The following is an 18148-nucleotide window of genomic DNA, read 5'->3' as shown; positions in this document are numbered from 1 at the left end:
TCACGTGAGCCTCTGAAACCTCGCGCTTGATTTTGCCAAGCGCGTGCTAGGAGAGAAGGAGTAAATAGCCTCTCTTGCAGGGCGGGGTTCTCATTCCGGGCTGTGCCAGTGCTCCTGCTGGGACCAAAGCTGGGTGTCCCCTGCCTGAAGAGGCTTGCCCCCTTGCTCAGGGTCAGACCCGTTGCTATATTTGGGGTTAGGAAGGAATTTTAGCCTATGATCAGATAAGTAGGATTGGGAGGGGGAGTTGGGATTTGCCTGTCCTTTGTAGGGGTGGTGGCCCTGTACAGGGAACTCCAGCATATGTTGACGTTTCCTAGAAGCAGGGTGTTTGGTTGCTGCTTTCCCTGCTTTATATGTGGCAAGTTAGGGCATGGGTTGTCAAGCAGGGGTACGTGTACCCCCGGAGGTACTTAAGAAGGCCCTAGGAGGTATATGTGGGTGGGGGAGGACAGAGTGCTGTCACGCATCATCCTCTGCTTGTGCACAGGTGCTGCCCACGCAAAAGGAGATCTTTTGCAGTCTTTTCTCCAATGCCTGATGTATGGTGTTTGTGCCCGAAAGCTTGCAATTAAAGAATTTTTTTTGCAAAAATATAGTTGGTCTAATATCATTTGTACCATGAGTCTTAATATAATGAACATTAAATCTGCCATTGCACAGTTTCTCCTGCATACCCCCCAGAGATGTTTTGCATACCCCCTGGCACCCCCTGGTCTAGATGACCTCTGGAGGTCCTTTCCAGTCTGACTTCTCTATGATTCTGTGAAATCCTTTCAAGGGTGCTGTGGGGGTTCCATGCTGTGCAAACATGATTCACAGGATAAACCCAGAGATTTCCAATAGCATTAAAAACCTTCTGCCCTGTTGTGGTCTTCCTAATATTTTTTGCAACTGCAAAATTGCTCTCTTGTTTTCCTGTAGTCAAAAAAACAAAACTGACTTGGCATTTTCTGCAGGATGCCACAACTCTAGAAAGGTTGAGAACCACTGCTCTAGGAAATCAATCCTAAAGCGAACATATATTCACTCCAACATAAGATTCTGGGAAAATCTTTTTCAGATCGGGGTGGCCAACCTGCAGTACAGGTGGTACAGGCAGCCTCTGTGAGCGGTATGCAGCAGACTGGTGAGGGAACAGGCAGCACGATGTCAGGGCAGCATATTAAGTAGGGAGCACAGAGCAGAGTGCAGAAAGAAGATTGGGCAAGGGAAAGAGATTGGAGTGGCACTCAGGGCTTAATTTGTGGCGTGCCTGTCAAAAAAGTTGACCTCACTGTCCTAGACTAAAAAGCTGTTTTAATTAAAGTGCTGTTGCATCTTGTGTATCAGCGTCCCCGCACTTAAAAATGGTAGCGGGGCACTTGAACTAAAGCCCATTGGATGAGCTTTAGTTCAAGCACCCCACCACTGTTTTCAAGCACAGGGATGCTGATACCCAAGATGCTGGAGGCTGTTGGAGCTTGGTAATTGCCACGCTCTGATGTGCTGGAATTACAGTGTGTCAGAGCAGCCTCCGCACTCATGTACAGATCCCCTTGATTGCTGTCACTGGGAGAGTAAAATATCCTACAAAGAATCCCACTATGGCTGCTGTTGTGTTTGTCCAGGGGTCCCTATGAAAAGGAAAACTGGCCCCAATACTGTAATATACTTTGTGTAGACCCCTGCCTTTCATCACCATTTCCGTTGGGTTAGAACATGTCTCTGCTAATTTTTCATTACAGAACATGGTGCCCCAGGCAGGAATACTTATAACTGTGATCAGCCTGATGGTGTCCCAAAGCCTGAAGAACCTTTGGCTAGGAATGTCTGCTGATGCAACAACAATGGGAGTGGAACAGAACAGGGCTGGGGGGGGCCTGAAGAATCAGTGCCAAGACAGCGCTGGGCATGGCAGCAGGTGAAGGCTGGCACTAGCTGAAAACTATGGCCTGGACTGGATAATAATACAGGTAGCTGCTGAGAAGATGGAACAGGAATTTAGAAGAGGGGAGGGCACACGGGATAAACTGAGGAAAGGAAATAATCATGGAGAGAGAAATGGAAAGAAGTAGAGAAAATTAAAGTGAGTAAAAGGAAAAAGGGGCAGCTTTGGGGAAGAAATTCAAGTAGAAAAATAAAAGGGAACCCAAGTAACAAATTTTGAATGGAGAGAGTAAGGTGGGAGTTGCAAGAGATGAAGAAAAAATTAGGTCCTAGAGATAGAGGGGAACCAGTAATGGGGGAGGAAAAGACAAGAATAGGGGATACTAGGAGGGTGGTAGGGGGAGAGATGAGAATAAACAAGAACACAGAAGGAACGGAAAAGAGGAATGAGGAAATACTGGATGATGACAGTGAAAAGAAAAAAATACTTCTTTACGTTTAGGTATAGTTGTAATGGGAAGGAAGAGAGGCAACACCCTATTTCTGGGTAACACCCGATTTGCCTAAACCCCATATCGGTCTCTATACTTTGTATCTGTAGTGAGCCTTTTTCCGTGAAGCTACTGGATTTGACCAGTGAAGTCTGGGAAATGTAGCAGTGCTCTTGTGAGGAGGGGGACAGATGGGAAATCAACTGGGAAGGGAAGGTATTAGTAAGTCAGGGTAAGTATGAGAGAGTGTGCGTGCGCATGTGTGTATGTGTGTGTAAAAAAGATAATGAGGGGGGAATTTTTTTTTAATCTTATTCAAGGCCAAATCAGTTCCAAATTCAATTGGGCAAAATTCCAAAATTTGCCCAAGCCAGTTCACTTGTCAAGTCTGTATGGCTCTACCACCCCACAAGTCTCCTCCTTCCCAGACCCAAACGCCTGGGGCTTCACCAGGGGCATCCTATCTGCAATCCCCCTGGCATTGAGGCCTTGGGGTTCACATGCCCCCCACCCCCCTTGATCTTAGCCAAAATGAATGAATGAATTCTTCCTGCACCAAAGCTTGTCTGCAAGGCAAAATTAGTTTGGAGTAAACTATCCTGTAAATGGCCTGCCCAACTCCTGCTCACTCGGAAAAGGGGGGTAAAACACCTTGCTCAAGGGCACTCCTAAGACCCCAGCTGTCTGAACTGAGGAAGAGGTGGGTGGGGGTGACCACGACCAACCAGCCATTCAGCTCTCCAGAGAGCACAATGCCTTGAGCCATATCCTTTCCACAGAAAAGGCAAGCCCAAACCATCCCGGGGGGACGTCGCTCTCCGGTGGGTGCGGTGACCGGAGAGAGGGGGAAGCTCTCGGGTGAAGCCCTGGGGGCCGTGGCTGTGCTGGGCCCGCCACAAAGGGAGGCCTTCCCCATTGTCCCCGCGCTGTGCCGGGCGGGGGGCAGCCCCGTCTGTGGGGGCGCGGGCAAAGGCGGGGGTGTGCGCATGTGGATGTAATTGTGTGTGGGGGTACGTACGTGTGCGCGCGGGTGTCCGTGCCCCGGGCCGCGGCAGGGAAGGCGCCGGGGTCGGGGTCTGGGGGGGTGGGGGCGGCGGACACACCCCGGGCGGCGGCGCTGCCATGGGGCGGGGCGCGGCTGCCGGCGCCGGCCGGGAGCGGGGAAGCGGCGCGGATTAAAAGGCGCAGCGCGGCGGCGGTCGCAGCATCAGCATCAGCATCGCTCCCGTTGCGTCCTCCTCCGGCATGTCCCTGCGCAGCGGCTTCGCGCGGCTCCTCCGCAAGCAGGCGGACGCGGCGCTGCAGGTGCCGAAGCCCGGGCACTCCGTGGCGCTGGTCGGCGCCCCCTTGTCCCGGGGCCAGGTGAGCCGGGCGGGCCGGGCAGTGGGAGCGGGGCGCAGCCACGTGCGGCCCCGCGCTCACGGCTCCGCGATGTCTTTGTGTTGCAGAAGCGGCGCGGCGTGGAGCACGGCCCCGGCGCCATCCGCGGCGCGGGGCTCACGCAGCGGCTGCTCGGCCTGGGTAAGCCCCGCGCGCCCCCGGCCCCCGCGCCGCCCTCTCCGCTGGACCCCGCCACCGGCCCCGCGTCGGGCTCCGGCCCCGCCGGCCTAGCACAAAGGCAGCGGCGCGCTGCCCCAGAGCCGGGACCGGGCCGCACTCCTGCCCTCGCTTGTAGCTTTGGGGACCTGCCCTGCTGCTGGGGTGCCTCGTGCCTGCCCAGGCAGCCCCTGACTTCTGGCCGCCCAGGTGTGCAGGCCCGCAGGGGAGATGCGTCCCACCCCGTCTACCACAAAGCGGGGTGTTCAGCCGCACCATGCCTATTCTGGGCATGCACTGGGCTTGGTGCAGGGGCACACAGCACAGTTCAAAGTAAAACGCTGGGTTTTTTTGGGGGGTGGGTGTTTCACATCTGTAAGCAGCTTGGTATTTTACTGCTGCTTAAATCCCTGCAGCCCTCTTGAGCTGCTTGGATGGCAGGTTTCACAACAGAGTCCTGCCCCGTGCTGGGGAATTATGCACGTAGGCATCTTCTGGTTGCTGAATCATAACTGAGTATCTCCTTGGAGTGGCCCAGGACAGCTCCCACACTGTGCGTCCCTTCTTTGTTGGGTGGTGCCTAGACATATGCTACCCAGCCCCCAACCGAGTCATTATGGCAGACTCGAGTGGGGATGTTGAATTTTAACGTACAGAGTCTTTGATGCGGCCATGAAAGAGGAGGAGCAGGAGGGGACTCAAAGAGGACTGGCCACTCTGGTACCATAAAGTAAAAGCAGGTCCAGAGGCTAGAGAGATTCAAGTTACCAAAATTACTGAAACTGAAGAATTGCCAGTTGTGCAAGGAGAAGATAAAAGTTTGGGAGGTAGCAGAAAGGAAAGAGCAGGCAGCTGTTTATAATGATGGACATCTAACACATGACTGCAATGCTTCTTGCCTGTAGTCAGCTCTGGGGTCTCCTTCAAATAGCTTCGGCCTAATAATTGTTATCTTGAAACAGAAGGAAAAATGTTTGCATGACATTGACAACTAATAATGTCAATGCCACAGGGGGAGAGCATCAAATTGTTTCTTGACACTGGAAAGACCAGAGATTATGATAGTTAAAGTGTAGTCTGACCAAGTTGTATGTTTAAAACAAAAAAGGCTAAGTGAATAGTGAAAAAACAGATCTTCTGGTTTTTAGCTGCAGAGCTAGGGAGGAATTATTAAATGTGACTTATCTCTGTCTCTCACAAATATTAAAAACTTCTTCCATGGTTTTTGTTTTCTTTTGTTGATAACATACTAACAATCAGCTATTAGGTAAAGGCACCATAAAAGCCCCACTGAAGCGCCTGATTGATACAGTTGTTGGGCAAGTCGTGTCCAACTAACACGATACCTATCCTGAGCGTGCACTGGCTTGGTGTGGGGGTTGCACAGCACGGAGTTTAAAGTAAAACACTGGGGGGTGGCTTGGGGGGGGCAGAATTTACATTTGTAAGCAGCCTAGTGTCATATTGCTGCTTAAATCTCTGCAGCCCTCTTGATGAATAGTCAGGTGGTGCATAGATTGCTATAGATCCTGCTGTGAGAGGCCCTCCTGAAAAACAGTGATAAAACAACTCCCCTGTGCATGCTGGCTAAATTTATCTGGTAGGAAGGAAGTAGCAACCTAGCTTTTTGCCCAGTATGGGGCTATTATCAATCAGACAGTATGGGGCTATTATCAATTAGAAACTGGACAAAAGCTGACAGGATCTCTCTGCATGTACAATATTGTAAGCTTTATTCTTCCATGTCCCTACCCCCCACCTATCCTCAGCTGCTATTTCCTTTGTCTTTCGTTTCTACTTCTCTTTCAAGTACTTCTAATGTTGCAGATGCACTTCCCTCCCATCACTCTGTACTAAGGGATAATTGGGCGCACAGCACTGTTACTTGTGTGGCTACTTTTCTGTACTCGGATTTTGCTACCAAACTCCTGATTCTACACAAAGGAAATTTGAGTGAACAAATTAAAATTCAGTCTATTCCAAGATCTTGAACCTCTTCTTAGTCACAGCTGGCCCTACTGTTGTGTCTTACAGTGTATGGGGATGTAACATTGACAGTGGGAGCATCCCCGTAAAGAGAGGTAATTGATAACCCTTAACTAAGAGAAATGTATCTCGGGGAATAAGCCCTGCATGAATAGACTTCTGAAGCATTCTGTATCCATACATAGCACTTTCTCTTTGTGCATGTGCAGGGTGAATGTTAAAGCTACATTTGCAATATTTAACATTTGTCTGATTTTTTTTGAGTTAGCCAGAGCGCACAGATCGGAGAGCTCAAGTGTCTCAAAAGTAAAGTGGTAGTGGAAGATGGCTTTTGGGTGGTCAAGGATGGGTAAAAATGGGCATCTTCTCTAGAAGGATGCTGCTACTTTCTCCTACATCAATAACATGAATTAACAAAATATACTTTTAATATAAGACAAGTGGTGGTTTTTTATTTTATTTTTAAGGCAAATTAAGGTCCCCCTCCTTATTTAAAATACAGTATTTATTACTTACTTATATTTAAATCTGTGTCTCTCTGTCTTGTTTTCCTTGGCTTGAATATAAAACAAATAAGGATTTCTATATCACTGCCCTCAAGCATTTTTATAGCTCAAAGCTTTATTTCCCTTCCACTACAAGGGGTGGAAGGGAAATAAACTAGGGAGTAGTGTGGGGGTGTAAACCTGATGGAAGAGTAAAATTTCATAGCTGGGAAAGCTCTAAATCATCCAGCAAATCTCCCTTTCGATGCAAATACATTTATCTATGGGAGCGTGTTACTTCTAGGCTCTGGCTATCTGCTACATTGGAACATAGAAGCAGCATCAAATGCTCAATGTGATTAAAACTAGTATGAACAATTTCCTCTTCTGCAGGTCCACCTTCATTCCAGAGCTGATGGTGGGTGTGGGGTTTTTTGGTTTGTTTTTAGAACTTGCTTGTGTCTGGCTTGGGGCCTGGCTGGCTTAAAAAATGGTCTGACCAGAACTACTTATAGTGGGGTGGTGGATAGCAAGAACCTTAGAATTCCTTGTCTGTAGTCAGGGGTGTAGGTTGTAGCCATGTTGGTCTAAGGACATAGGCAGACAAGGTTCTTTGGGTAAATCTGGTATCGTTTATTAGACCAACTAAGTAGTTGGAAACATTTTTCTTGGCAAGCTTTTGGGCTTAAAACCCCTTCATCAGGCTGAGGAAGCATCTGCAGTTGGTGTGTGCTCTTCCTGGATGGAATGAATAGTAAAGAAGCCAGAGGCTGGTGTGCATGCAAGCAGTCAGTGAAGATGTAAATTGAGGAGTCAGTGGGTGAGACAGGCTGGGGGGATCTCCCCCTCAATATCAGTCACTGAAGGTGGGGATTGCTATCCCTTCTCTTCTCTCTTAATCTCTATGCTCAGTCTTACTAAAATCATAAATAGGACGTCCCGGCAGTCCCATCACAATCTTCCAAGCTTCCTTTTTACCAAGTCCTGATCTGCCCCTTATCTTTCCTCTCTTGAGGTACTACTGCAAGAGTTGAAGGGGGCTGCTGCTGCAGCCACTTGGTGTGTTATTCCCAGATAGCTAGAAAACACTCCTGTTCAGCTGCTCATTTGTGCTCCTACTTAGACACAGGATAGAGCTAAGGGTCGGGGCATCCCTAATCGCACTCAACTTGGTCAGAGACAACAACTAAGTTCTCTAGCAACAGACTTGAACCAGAGAGAACAGAATCTACTAAACTGCATACATGGTTTCAGGAGCCAGCTCAAAACTGGAGGGGTAGACATAAGAACTAATACACCAGAATCCAAAGTATCCATTCCAGAACAATAGGTAAGGTTAGTTGAGTCCTCTGTCACCAGTAATTTTGGAGGCTGGCTGAGAATTGTGAAAGGCTGTCCGAGTTTGCAAGTCCTTACAAACAACTCGGTGGTATCTGTTTCTCTCTTGGCTATACCCACTCTAACGGCAGTTGGTGTCTTGTAGGTTTCCCAGAAAAGTGTGGAAATTGGGGGCACGCAGCCACTGGCACAGAGCAAAGAAAGGGGGACCCTGGCATGGAAGGACTAGGAGAATATACAGAGTCTCTGACATGGGGGCAATAGGGGAAATATGTGGCATGTGAAGAAGGGGACATGTAGGACACAGGGCCTCTAGCATGAGGGGAAACTGAGGGATACATAGCACCTCATGTGGAAGGATGTTATAGGTTGTTCCTGAAACTGGGGTGGAACATGGGGAATTTGTGCAGGCATGCAGGGAGCTTGGCTTAGAGGGAGGATAAACTTTCACTGTCAGTGGTGTCTGTCCATCTGAGGGAAGTACAGAAAAATGAACCATGACACTATCCCATGGGCTTGAATAAGCCTAAGAGGTGTTTCATGGGAGGCTGTAGGACTTAAAGGTCTTTGACCTCTCCAATCAGTTACCAGTTCAGCACAGATCCCAATTAGACTACTTTTGCCGAGCCCTTCATAGTGGTTTTCCAGTCCCCTTTCCTAAAAAAAAAAAAATGAAAAAAACTAGTTTCAAATCTTAGAAGTAGGAGGTGGCTTAGCTTGAGCTCCCACAGCCAAGATTTGTTGTTTGGGGGGCCAGGAGGTTCCACCCCTTCCATCTCTGCTAGGTCCTTGCTTATCTAATCTCACATAGATACACAGGTCCTTTTGTTAACTTCAGTAAAACCGCACCTGAGCTGCAGAGTTTACCCAGATTTTTTGGTCTGAACCACTTCAGTGAGGACTAGCTGTGAGGTTTGGGTCTGGATGCTAGCTTCCCATTTGGCTAGACAGATAAAAGGGGACATGTCGGGGACTTTCTTGGAAGACGAGTGGGAAGGAAAAATTGCCAGTGGAGGTGGCTTCCAGGTTAGGCTCCTGAATGATATAGCAGGAGAGTTGGACTTGGAGCCCTGCATGATAGCTCCTCAGCACTGCAAGAAGACAGCTCAGGAGCACATAGAAAGGGAATGGAGCTGCTAAGCCTCAAAAGTGTGGAGCTTTGCTCGTATCTGGCTTAGAAGCCTCTATCATCAATCACTTCCTGCTTTTCCAAACAGCAATTTATCTTTTCTGTCCCCAGTGCTAGTAGTTGAACATGTATTCTGATCATCTTTGGATTGCAAGCTAGCTGCTGGGTTCCAAAAAACCCTGTTCTGGTCTGGAGGTCGTTGGAACATGACCCCCCCACCCCAGCATCATTTATTCTACCCCTGAAGTCAGTTTGAGCAGAGAAATGTGAATATTCAAAATGGCGCATTTACACTTGCAAAGAAACGTAAAGTCCGAGTGGGGAATTTACTGTTCACGTGACTGTGAACTTTATAACCCAATTTAGATCCCTTCTTAGCAACCTATCATCAGAGCTCAGCATGTTAAGCTCTTCAAGCTTTTCCAGGATCATAAAGCCAGTAGAAAATTGGAGCCTACTGCTTTAAGAATTTATTTAAAATCTGTTTCTAGTTTCATTTGTGAATATAACTTCTCAAGCTGTGTCTCTACACACATTGTTCTTTTCCCCCACTCTAAGTTCACTAGTACAGCTACTGGTGAAAGCAAAGGTTAGAACACTAATACATACAGGGTTCTGGGTGGCTTCTAGAATTGTAACTGGTTTATCCATTATGTACACCGTGGATTTCTGCAACAAGAAAAAATGCTGTTAACCACTGGGTCCTTGTTTGCCTGTTTACTTCTGACCACTGAAACTCTGTCCTTTGTGAGCAACAGCGGAAATTTTTCAGAAAATAACCAAAGGCCCCAGTGTAATTTGATCTGTGATCATGGCCACTGTGTCCTACTGTACAAAGCAAAAGTGTGAGTACTCTTCTTCCACCTCCCTGTTTATTTAAGGGATTGCCTATATTGGAAAGCTTGTCTATTGTCAGCTGTACAATATGAGTCAAGTAACACCTTATTCTCCTCCTCCTGCCCCCCACAGTAACTCTGTACATAGCTATACCTACATAAAAGGCTTATAATGGTGCAGAATCCTGAACTGGAATAAGTTGTTCCCCTACCTCCTGCTTTTCACTCTCTCTTCTTTTCCCGTTGTTAAAAAAAACCCAAACAAAACAGTTCTAAGATGTAATGCAGTATACTAGACTTTTTTTTTTTTCCAAGCCCTGTAATATATATGGCTGTACTAATACAACTTTCAATACAGACCAGCCATAAGTGGTACTAACTTCAGAGATGAGCTGTGACCTTGCAGATATTAGCAATCAAAGTGCAAACACTCAAAGGGAGTCAGAATGCTCACTAAGTAACTCTGTGATTCTGTGGGCCCCTTTTATTCCTGGAAGGATCTTTTTGCTTGCTTATTTTTTAAAATGGAACTGGCTTGTCACATGTCCCTTGCTGGGAGATTGAGAATTATGTCTGCTTCAAGAACCTTGGGTTTGTTTTACTTGGGCTTTGTCTGTATTCATAGTTTTTGTTTGTTTGTTTGTTTGTTTTTTTTGGGGGGGGTTGTTTTGTTTGTTTTTTAATCCTAATTTAACTTGAAATTAGATGAGTGGATAAACTAACTAGGGAAATGCATTGTCGTATTCTTAATCCAATTTAAATCTGTCATATTAATTCAGTTTAAGATGATCTTCCAAGGTAAACTAAATCAGGAAACTTTATTTCCTGACTTTGTTTAGTCCCTCCCATGATTTTACGAAGTGGATATATGAGGCCCAAGAGCTAAATAACCATGAGTTGGTTTTTTTGGTTGCATCTTTTTATACCAAAGTATTTTATAGAAGTAATGGATATGAATAAAATATAGATGAATTTTACCAATTGTTGAAATGCAGCCATGTCTGAGACAAAATGCAAAAGCAAAGAATAGGGTGTCTGATTTGAAGTGTAAGGAAATCTGAAGGATGTTTGACGAGGGGGCAGAATTTTAATTACCAGCATTCTAAACCAGATTTTAATCTGCTCCTTGTGGTATACTGAAGGGTATGAAATCTTTATAACCATATTTGTTGGTTGAAACTTTGGGTTTGCATCCCATCTGAAAGGCTTAGGCTTATGGGACCTGGAGAGAGTTGGCTCAAGCGTAAGTTCCACCTCTTACCACAGAGGTGCAGGGGTGCAAGCACCCCTGCAACAGTGCATAAAGGGTTATTTTTAGAAGGAAGAGGCAACTCTTAGTCACAAAACTATTGGATGCAATGCCAGGAATGCTAGCAAGGGACGTTGTAGGTTAGATATTAGGAAAAACTTTCTCATTAGGAGGGTAGGAAACCACTGGCACCAACTACCCAAAAAGGTTGTGAAATCTCCATCCTTGGAGGTGTTTAAGACCCAGATAGACAAAGCCTCGCCTGGGATGATCTAGTTGGGGCTGGTCCTGCCTTGAGCAGGGGGTTGGACTAGATGACCTCCTGAAGTCCTTTCCAGCCCTAATTTTCTATGATTCTATAAATTGGAATCAACTGTTGGAAGCCAACTTTCACTGGTTTTCTGAAGGATCTATCACTACCTTTTGTTGCGCCACTGTTGGTTTTTTTGTTTGTTTTTTTTCATTTTTGATGTGACAAAGGATAGCAACGTCTGTTTGCTCATAAATGAGACATCGGGCAAAGTCGTTTCCATGCTTAGTGTGAACTGTAATCCATTCTCACTTGATATATTTTTATTTTTACATAATTTTGTTACCTGTGAGGGGTGGTTGGTATGTTGACTCATGTAACTGTCCAGAATGCTGTGCTTTTTGCTTAGTTGTAATTTGATGTGAGAGTAATATCCCTACTTCGGAACATGTTGCTTTGCTGGCTGTAAGTTTATTGGAGCATGAATTGAGAAGAGGAATTGAATGCCCAGGCAGAGGGGCTTGTCGGTTACATCCTGATGGAACATGCCGAGGTTGCATCAGAATAGTCTGATGTGATACAATACTGGTATGTAAGTACTTCCCCTGAGACTCCGTCAATATCCAAATGACTCAGACTTCATAGGAGGAAGAGGAGTGGGTCATATTTATAAGGGTTGGAAATGCGATGAGCCAGAAGACATTAGAATTTAAGGGCACCTTTTGAGATGAGTGAGTCTGGCTCCTAGTTGGCTCTTTTGGTCATATGGGTGGGCAGAAGATGATTTTAAATGGTTGCTGATGCAGAAATGTTATGTCTTGAAACTAGATCTCACAAAGGTAAAAAAGAAAAAACCAAAACCCCAGGGAGCAGTGTGGGGCTGTAAACCTGATGAAAGAGTAAAATTTCATAGCTGGGAAAGCTCTAGTACAGTGATCTCCAAAGTGGGGTGCGCAAGACAATCCATTGGGGTGCGGGAAGAAAATATTAGAACTTCTATTTGTTTTTATTTTTTATCTAAAAAATAAGAAAGAAATTAAGCTTTATTAATATTTAATATACGGATTGACACTGGTGCCCTTACTCGGTCTGTATGTCAGACGGTCACGTGTCACATACGATATGCGAGTAGTACATGTATATAATTTATAAATAAATAAATATACATATATTGGGGGTGCATGCTCAAATTTTTTACTGATAGGGGTGCGCGATCAAAAAAGTTTGGAGACCACTGCTCTAGTAAACCATCCAACAAATCTCCTCTTTGATGCAAATACATTTATCTACAGGAGTGTGTTATTTCTAGGCTCTGGGTGTCTCCTGCATTGGAACATGGAGGCAGCATCGAATGCTCAATATGATTAAAACTAGGGTGAACACTTTTTTTCTCTTCTGCGGGTCCACCTTCATTTCAGAGCTGATCACACGATCTCCCATGTTACGCACCTGGGTGCCCTACTTTTACATCATGCAGAACAGCATCTTCTTGTTAGTGAAGATTTTCTCTGCTTAGCTTGGTGGATTAAATCTGTCAAAATAGGTGCCCTTACCCAGTGGTCATAATGACTCATGCATTTGACAAAGAACTGACTAAGGCGTAGGCATGCAAGTATCAGGTCAGCAAACTCCTGTTTTATAAGCTATTATGTTCTCTTATTGTAAACTGCTCTGAGCCTTTAGGAAGGGCAGCCTTTCAATACCTAAATAGATTAGCAGTGCCCCACTATGGCATATCTGTTACCAGAAAGCAACATGGATCTGTAGGCTCCCTATCTAGTTGGAGGATAGTTGCATCCAGTAAGCCCCTGCTTTGTATAGGGGACAGCGATTGTGTAAGGATCCCTTTAAACAATTTCTATAAGCATTCCTTTGTTTTGACTTCCTCTTCCCCAAACCTCTCCTGGTCTTGCCTGTCTGACTCATTAGGCATCATCACAATAGAGTAAGGAAGGTCTCTTAAATTAAGTTGGCTTATTGCTCATGTGAGAACAAAGAGATGAAATGATGTGGTCAGAGGGGGACTTGAATTTGGGATTGCATGAACAATGTGTCACCATGATTTTAGAAACTTTGGGGTGAGGGTGGCACACAACTGGATGTTCATTTAATACCATCCTTTATATCCAAACCAAAAAGGCCATGCCCGAAAGTCATTCTTACTTGTCTCTTTTCCCCACTATCTCCCACCCCAGTTTCTTATGCCTGTATCCCCACTTAGTTTCCAGCAGGCTAGTACTTATGAAACAGTAAAATGTCTCTATGGTTTATTGCTGTGTCAAGACACTGATTCAGAGATCCTGGTTTTCTCTGCTTTAAAAAAAAAATCCAAATTTTTTCTAATTTAACCCCCCCACCCCTCCCATCCACATTTTTCCATGATTTAAATGAAATGCCACTAGTGTGTATGTGCACATGTGTATAAGTGGCATTTTGTTTTAATCATGGAAAAATGTGGATGGGGGGTTATGAAGAAAATGTTGGATTTTTTTTTTTTTAATTTTAAATTGGAGAAAACCAGGATCCCTGCTGATCAGGAAGGCTGAACTCCTACCTATAAAGCAGCAGTTTCTGACCCATGTGTTGGCAAGGTGAAGCAGGCGACTCACCCTGCTGCTGCCAGTACAGTGCATGTTTTCTTTTTTAGTGGAGAACCTCTGTATTCAGGACTAGCTGGCCATCCACTTTCACCAGAAATAATTTTCCTCTACAGCCTTGTCTACATTAGGCTGGTTCTGTTCCTAGAAGTTCTGGTATGAGGTAAGAGATGCCACAGGAAAGCTAGCTAGCTAGCTAATGTCACTATTTGTAATACAATTTGTTAAGCTGGTCTTTATTTGTGGAGTAAGCTGGAAATATCAGTGGATTTGAGCAGAGGCACCAAGGAAAGCAGCCCTGGTGGACTGACTTATGCCAGTTTTTATTTATCATCATTTTTTTAATAGTAATTTAAATCAGCCAGCAGAAAACCATGATTTAAACTCTTTTAATTTTTTTTTTTGCAGTTGTATTCATCTTAAAAAAAATATATTGGTCCTTGTTAACAATTGAAACACGCTGACTTCCCACTAAATAGCTTTTGTTATTTGTGCTATAGAAGATGCACACAATACTTACACACATTTACTTTAGCACTTATGTAGCTGTGTTCCTCTATGCTGCCCTTTATCACAAACAAATGAGTCCACCCATGTCATTCTTCCTCCCCCAGACCCTGGTGGGGGGGGGGAAGAGAAGCAGCTGGGTTTTTACTCTGAAACAGGAAGAGAACCAGAAATTGAGTTAGAAGGGTAAAAGTGTCACCCTGAAGGCAAGTCATTACCACAGGCAGCAGCAGTGTTTCAGGTAGACATGATCTAACCCTGTTAGAAAAGTCATGTTGCCAATCTGGAAAGTAGTGTGTGTAGCTGCCATATTGGAATCCAAGATGACTGCTGTAAATTCACGTTTTGGTCAATATTTCAGTTCCTAGTAGGGTTAGAAAATTAATTCCAATGATGAAACCAGCATTGTATGAACTGAGGAGATCAATCGTAACATTTCCATCATGGTAGCTGTCTATGATTCCAAGATGGCTGCCACAAATTCAGTGCTGTTCATTATCAGATACCCAAAGAGACTCGTCCTTATTGCCCTCAAGCAAATGGTACAGTGGAGCTGATGGCATCGCTGAGCCCAGCGAAGCACAGGAGGTACAGCTCAGAATTTACAAGATGCATCATATGTCTTGAAGTAGGTTCACAGTCAACCATTAGCCAAAGTACAATTGCTGGAATTCCACGAAGAAACAAGGCGCTCATTCAACTTAAGGCAGTTGTTGAATTCAACACTTGTTCTGGCAGTATTCTTGACAGACTATTATGTTGTGTTGATCCTGTGCTGCAACATTCCAGTAGCCTCAATTGGCACTGTTCTTGCTACAGTTCTTTTACACACAAAATACATACTGAGAGACTGTTAAGTTACACAAGGTAGATGAAAGGGAAACCCTACCAACAACATGGACTAGGACATTAAACAGATCATCTACTCCAGCAGTTCTCTGGAGGACGTGCATATTCTGGCAGAAATGTTCTAATAAGAACCTTCACTTGCATGCGGTGACCCCGTTAATGAACCTTCTGCAGGTTCACCTACGGAAACCTTGTTACGACTCTTGCTTCCTCTAGACGGTCCCGAATTGCATCTGAGGTTGGACCTAGAGAGTGGTGGTTGACAGAAATGAATCATCATGGCGCTCCATGACCAGTGGTGTCCCTTGGACCTGTACTCTGTAACGTCTTTAATGATGTGGATGCTGGTGTCAGAAGTGGACTAGCCAAGTTGACATGAAACTTTGGGGTAGAGCATCCATACCCAAGAATAGGTTGGTGATCCAGGCTGACCTTGATAAGCTTAGAAAGTGGGTGGATAAAAACCTGATGACATTCAAAATGGAAAAATGCAAGGTACTCCACCTCAGGTGTGTGGGGGGTAGGGAACCCACATATCACACTTCTAGGCTCGGCAATGCTACGCTTGCTAGCACCACAGCTGAAAGGGACTTGGGGAGTCATGATTGACCACAAGATGAACATGAGCCACCAATGCGATGTTGCAGCTGGTAAAGCAAACAAAACTCTGGCTTGCACCCAGAGATGCTTCTTCTCAAGTAAAACTCAGGATGACATCCTCCCACTTTACTTAGCCTTGGTGAAGCTGCAGCTGGAGTACTACATCCAATTTTTGGCTTCATAGTTCAAGAAGGATGTGGAGAAGCTTGAGAGAGTCCAGAGGAGAGCCATGTACATGATCAGAGGGCAAGAGAACAGGCCTTATGAAGAGAGTCTAAGAGCCATGGGACTCTTCAGCCTGGAAAAGTGTGGACTCATGGGTGAACTGGTGGCAGCCTATAAGTATATAAGGGTTGTGCATCAGGATCTGGGGGAACAGCTGTTCACCAGAGTGCCCTAAGGGATGACAAGGTCCAACAGTCACAAACTCCTCCAAGACCATTTGAGGCTGGACATAAGGAAAAACTTCTTCACTATCCAAGCCCACAAGGCCTGGAATAGACTCCCTCCAGAGGTGGTGCAAGCACCTACTTTGGACACTGTTAAGAAACATTTGGATGCTTATCTTGCTGGGAACCATCGACCCTAACTGACTTCCTGCCCCTGGGGCAGAGGGCTGGACTCATTAACCTTCCGAGGTCCCTTCTAGCCCTAATGCCTATGAAGAAGAGACGGAGTCGAGTGTTGTCGTTTGAATTGGCCGATGCAATGCACAAACTGGCAGAGAAGAATGGAGTACTGTGTTGATGAATTGGTGTCAAAGATTTAATAGCTGCTGAGGCATGTTACCATCCTGAATGCAGGCAAGAAGAATAATGGAAGCAAGAAGTCTCTTGTTCCCATTCGCACATGGAGATTGCGTAAGAAGGTATTTTTCTTTCTCCTGAAGCAAGAGCATAGCCTCAAGTGACTGATGAACTAGATGCCAGTTTTCCACAGAAATGTGTACAGTCTGAAAGGTATACTCAAAATTTAGTAGAAGATGGATGTTCACACCACCTTTTCTGACCACACTGAAGTAAATTCAGCAAGAACTTAATGAATATCAGCAAACAACCAGGAGAACGTTGCCATACCAGCACAGAGAGTGTTTAACCAGTGTCTTTCTGATGGTGGTATCATCAGTTGTTGGATCTTGTTTCACATGGCCTGCACCAGCATCTGGGCACAACACCATTTGGACTGTCCATGCAATGTAAAACAATTACCGGACACAGTCATAACATTTGATCGGGCATTGTATTGCAAAGCCTGTGTGGGCTCAGTCAAAAGAGACTGCAGGAGTAATCATTAAGCTGCAGGGCTTCCATATTGTTGTCATTTACCTAACAGCAGTTGATCAGTATTTCACTGCTTTACGACTTGAAGGTGATTGTACAGGAAGTAGGTTATTTCCAGAAAACACTGCCACCAACAAAATGGAAAATTGGAAAATTGTACAACTGTGCTATAGGAGCACACAAGTTAACATTTGAAGCAATATGGCATATTCTGGTGAACAAATTAATTGTGTGGTTGTCCAGTTCAAGCAAAGGATTAGATTATTATACCATTAACTGCCTTTCCGGGAGCATAGCTCTTGCAGTCAGAAACAATGACTGCGAAGCAAAAAGGAATGGGGTGCATCTACCAATGATTGTCACTTTACTTCAAGAATTTGTGGAAGAACACTCGCATCACGGTATGTTCAAATACTGGATGAACTATTTGGAAACAGTCAATACTCTCTTGTTCTTAGTCACGGCTGAACATGAAGGAAATTGGTATGAACATTTATGTGCCTTTGAACAAATGCTTCCACTTATAGCTGCACATGATCATACCAGTTATACAAGATGGGGTCCACTATATCTTGAATGTATGAAGGATTTAGCAGTTTTTGCTCCTACGGTGCAAAGGAAGGAGGATTAGGGGTCAAGACAACTAATCTCCCATTTTGTAAACACTTCAACCAACCAGGCAATACAGCACATTAACAAGGTTTCCAAAACTGCTGATGGCATAGTTAACATAACACACAGCACAGGATCAACACAACATGATGTTTATCAAGAATACTGCCATAACAAGTGTTGAATTCAACAAATGTCCTACATTTGAATGAATGCCTCGTTTCTTCTACTTAGGTTCACAGTCAACGGTTAGCCAATTTTGAGACATGATACATCTTGTAGATTCTCCATGCCTTGCTAGGTGCCATGATGCTATCAGCTCCATTGTCACATTTGCATAAGGGCGATTAAGGATAAGTCTCTCTGGGTAGCTAATAATGAGCAAAACTTTAAATTTGTGGCAGCCATCTTGGAATCCAACATGAATGCCATGATGGAAATGTTATGATTGATCTCCTCAGTTCATACAATGTTGGTTTTGTCATTAATTACTTTTCTAACCCTACTGGGGGCTGAACAATTGACCAAAATGTG

General features: G+C 45.0%; 1 protein-coding gene across 1 annotated transcript in view; it reads left to right on the top strand.

Annotated features, from left to right (window-relative positions):
- Window positions 1-3470: 3470 nt before the first annotated feature.
- Window positions 3471-18148, top strand: part of ARG2 (arginase 2) — a 27962-nt gene continuing 13284 nt past the window's right edge. Inside the window, exons 1-2 of the mRNA XM_090033195.1 lie at window positions 3471-3722; window positions 3809-3881. Coding sequence (XP_089889321.1) covers window positions 3606-3722; window positions 3809-3881 — 190 coding nt within the window. The 5' untranslated portion in view covers window positions 3471-3605. The remainder of the gene's footprint in view (window positions 3723-3808; window positions 3882-18148) is intronic.

This window comes from Crocodylus siamensis, chromosome 2, assembly GCF_052110815.1.
Source record: "Crocodylus siamensis isolate JL-2025a chromosome 2, ASM5211081v1, whole genome shotgun sequence".
NCBI lineage: Eukaryota > Metazoa > Chordata > Crocodylia > Crocodylidae > Crocodylus > Crocodylus siamensis.
This window is presented reverse-complemented; position numbering and strand designations above follow the sequence as displayed.